The sequence below is a fragment of the Triticum dicoccoides genome, unplaced genomic scaffold (assembly GCF_002162155.2).
Source record: "Triticum dicoccoides isolate Atlit2015 ecotype Zavitan unplaced genomic scaffold, WEW_v2.0 scaffold16779, whole genome shotgun sequence".
Lineage (NCBI taxonomy): Eukaryota > Viridiplantae > Streptophyta > Magnoliopsida > Poales > Poaceae > Triticum > Triticum dicoccoides.
Genome location: NW_021219834.1, coordinates 1 through 1,966, shown reverse-complemented (window position 1 = coordinate 1,966; position 1,966 = coordinate 1). Strand labels below are relative to the sequence as shown.

At 39.8% G+C, this 1,966-nt stretch overlaps 1 protein-coding gene across 4 annotated transcripts; it reads right to left on the bottom strand.

The window, feature by feature from the left end:
• Window positions 1-9: 9 nt before the first annotated feature.
• LOC119344394 (tyrosine--tRNA ligase 1, cytoplasmic-like) lies at window positions 10-1,966 on the bottom strand. 4 transcript variants are annotated; one of them, XM_037614845.1, is made up of 5 exons: window positions 1,933-1,966; window positions 1,079-1,227; window positions 832-897; window positions 620-716; window positions 10-443 (listed from the first exon to the last, which is right to left on the bottom strand). In XM_037614845.1, exons 2-5 carry the CDS (start codon window positions 1,093-1,095, stop codon window positions 132-134), a joined length of 492 nt encoding a protein of 163 aa, XP_037470742.1. In that variant the 5' UTR covers window positions 1,096-1,227; window positions 1,933-1,966; the 3' UTR covers window positions 10-131. The 4 variants fall into 4 exon arrangements, with proteins under 4 accessions (XP_037470742.1, XP_037470740.1, XP_037470743.1 ...); XM_037614843.1 differs by having other exon boundaries at window positions 840-897; XM_037614846.1 differs by lacking the exon at window positions 832-897.

The following is a 1,966-nucleotide window of genomic DNA, read 5'->3' as shown; positions in this document are numbered from 1 at the left end:
AAGTTTTCCAAAAAGCGCTCAGTTTGAAATCTGGTAAATTAAACTCCAAGACTAAAATAAACATGAGATTTTCTATAGAATTTTTAGTTCTGTTCCATTTTTGGATGGGCTGATTGAGATGGACTTGCGCATCATGCATATAACTTGAGAATTAAATTAACCCTTAGTCTCAGATACACCTCACATGAGCCACTATTTTGTGTTTTTGTACAGACTGGCAATGAACCACTATCTTGGAAGTCTAATACCATAATCAATGAGACACATATATCAGCGATAGTAAGAAGAAAAACACAATATAGAAAAAGACATATTGTAGCAGGGCAGATCAGGATACAATGTGAGAGAATAATTGGTTTGTTCTTCCTTTTGATGTCAACGCAGTATTCCCTCACTAACATGTTTACCTTTCTTTGCTCCATGCCCAACTGGCATATGCCCGCCTGCACAAAGCAACGGATTAGAGATAATGAATGACAATCAAGAAATCTGGAATAAAGGTATACCACGCTACAATGTCGGGTGAAATCAGAAAACATCAGTAACCTTATTTACATTATGTAAGTACTACTAACTTTGATTTTACCCAGGGTTGTCCGCAATATGAATATATACTAACCTTCAGGAAAAACATATCAGTACATTGCATGCAAGGATAGAAGATTTGTGCAGCAGTCAGGTCCTCACTGTCAGCGCGGCCCATAAACACACAACACCTGTGTGTGCAGTAAGGAAAAATGAGAGCTAATCTATCTTTGATAGAGTTGAAGTTTTCGGCGCTTTCGACCAGGACCCAAGAACAAGAAAGAACGGATCAAGACCAAGGCCAACCCACAGACCAACAACTGCAGCAACACATCCGGCGCTTCCGGCCAGGACCCAGACTCACGGGATTCCCTATAGTTCATACAAGCCAATCATGATTTTAGATGTAAAATTCATGTGAAAATCCAACCAAGCGAGGTCATTTCAAAAACCAATCAAGATTGTGAGGTAACGTGCCGGCCAGGACCTCCTCTTCGTCCATTCAGCACCACATAGCGCCATGAAAATGCAAGGAAAGGACAAGGGGGCTCACCTTGGCTTGATTTCCATCTGGTGTTCCTCCTATCGATGGCGACAATGCGCTCTAGCGCTCCTCCTGGAAGCATCTACGCAAGCAGCAGCCTCCACTCGTCCCGATGATGGCAACACAGCGAGCCCGAGGCGTCCTCCTCCATGATCTGCCTGAATCAAGCAATTGACCCGAAACAGGATTAAGAAACCCCGTACAAAAATGACATTGGAAATACATTATCGTAGTGAATTGTTGGTGGAAGAGGGGCAACAATAGAGTGATCTGCTATTGGCAGTGTCTTTTTTAAACATCCTCAACAGGTAGTTGATTAAGGAGAGGAGAGCCCACAAAAAGGATACAGTTTAATAAGGACAAATAGAATAATAGCAGGCCTGGAAATGAGCCTAGGATGGAAAACAAATTATGGCATGTCATGCTTTCTCAGCTATTTTTGGGTCATGAAAAAGGAAGATACAATGTATGACAAGACTGGAAGATACAAAAGGACAACAAATTTGAACAATTCAACACATATTCAACTACGGTCACTCATAGATAAAAACATAGGTCATGCAAGAAAGATTCAATTTCTTCTGTACTTGGAATAAAACTATTCTATGAAATTCATGCACACTGCAAAGAAAATCTTGCGTAACAATTAGACCTTGAAAATACTTGCAATTAGACCTTCTAATAAATAAGGTATGCAACAAATAAGAATAAAAAAGAATATCAGAAAGGTGCATTCCAGAATAAAAAGAGAAGATATCGAATAGCACAACTTGTACTTTGTATGTATCCTCGGATGATAAAACTGTTCCCAATACAGTGCAGAAAAATGTAAACGATTCTTGTTGGCTGACAGGGAAACATACCAGAATTTAGTAAATGAACATCACATTACTTGAT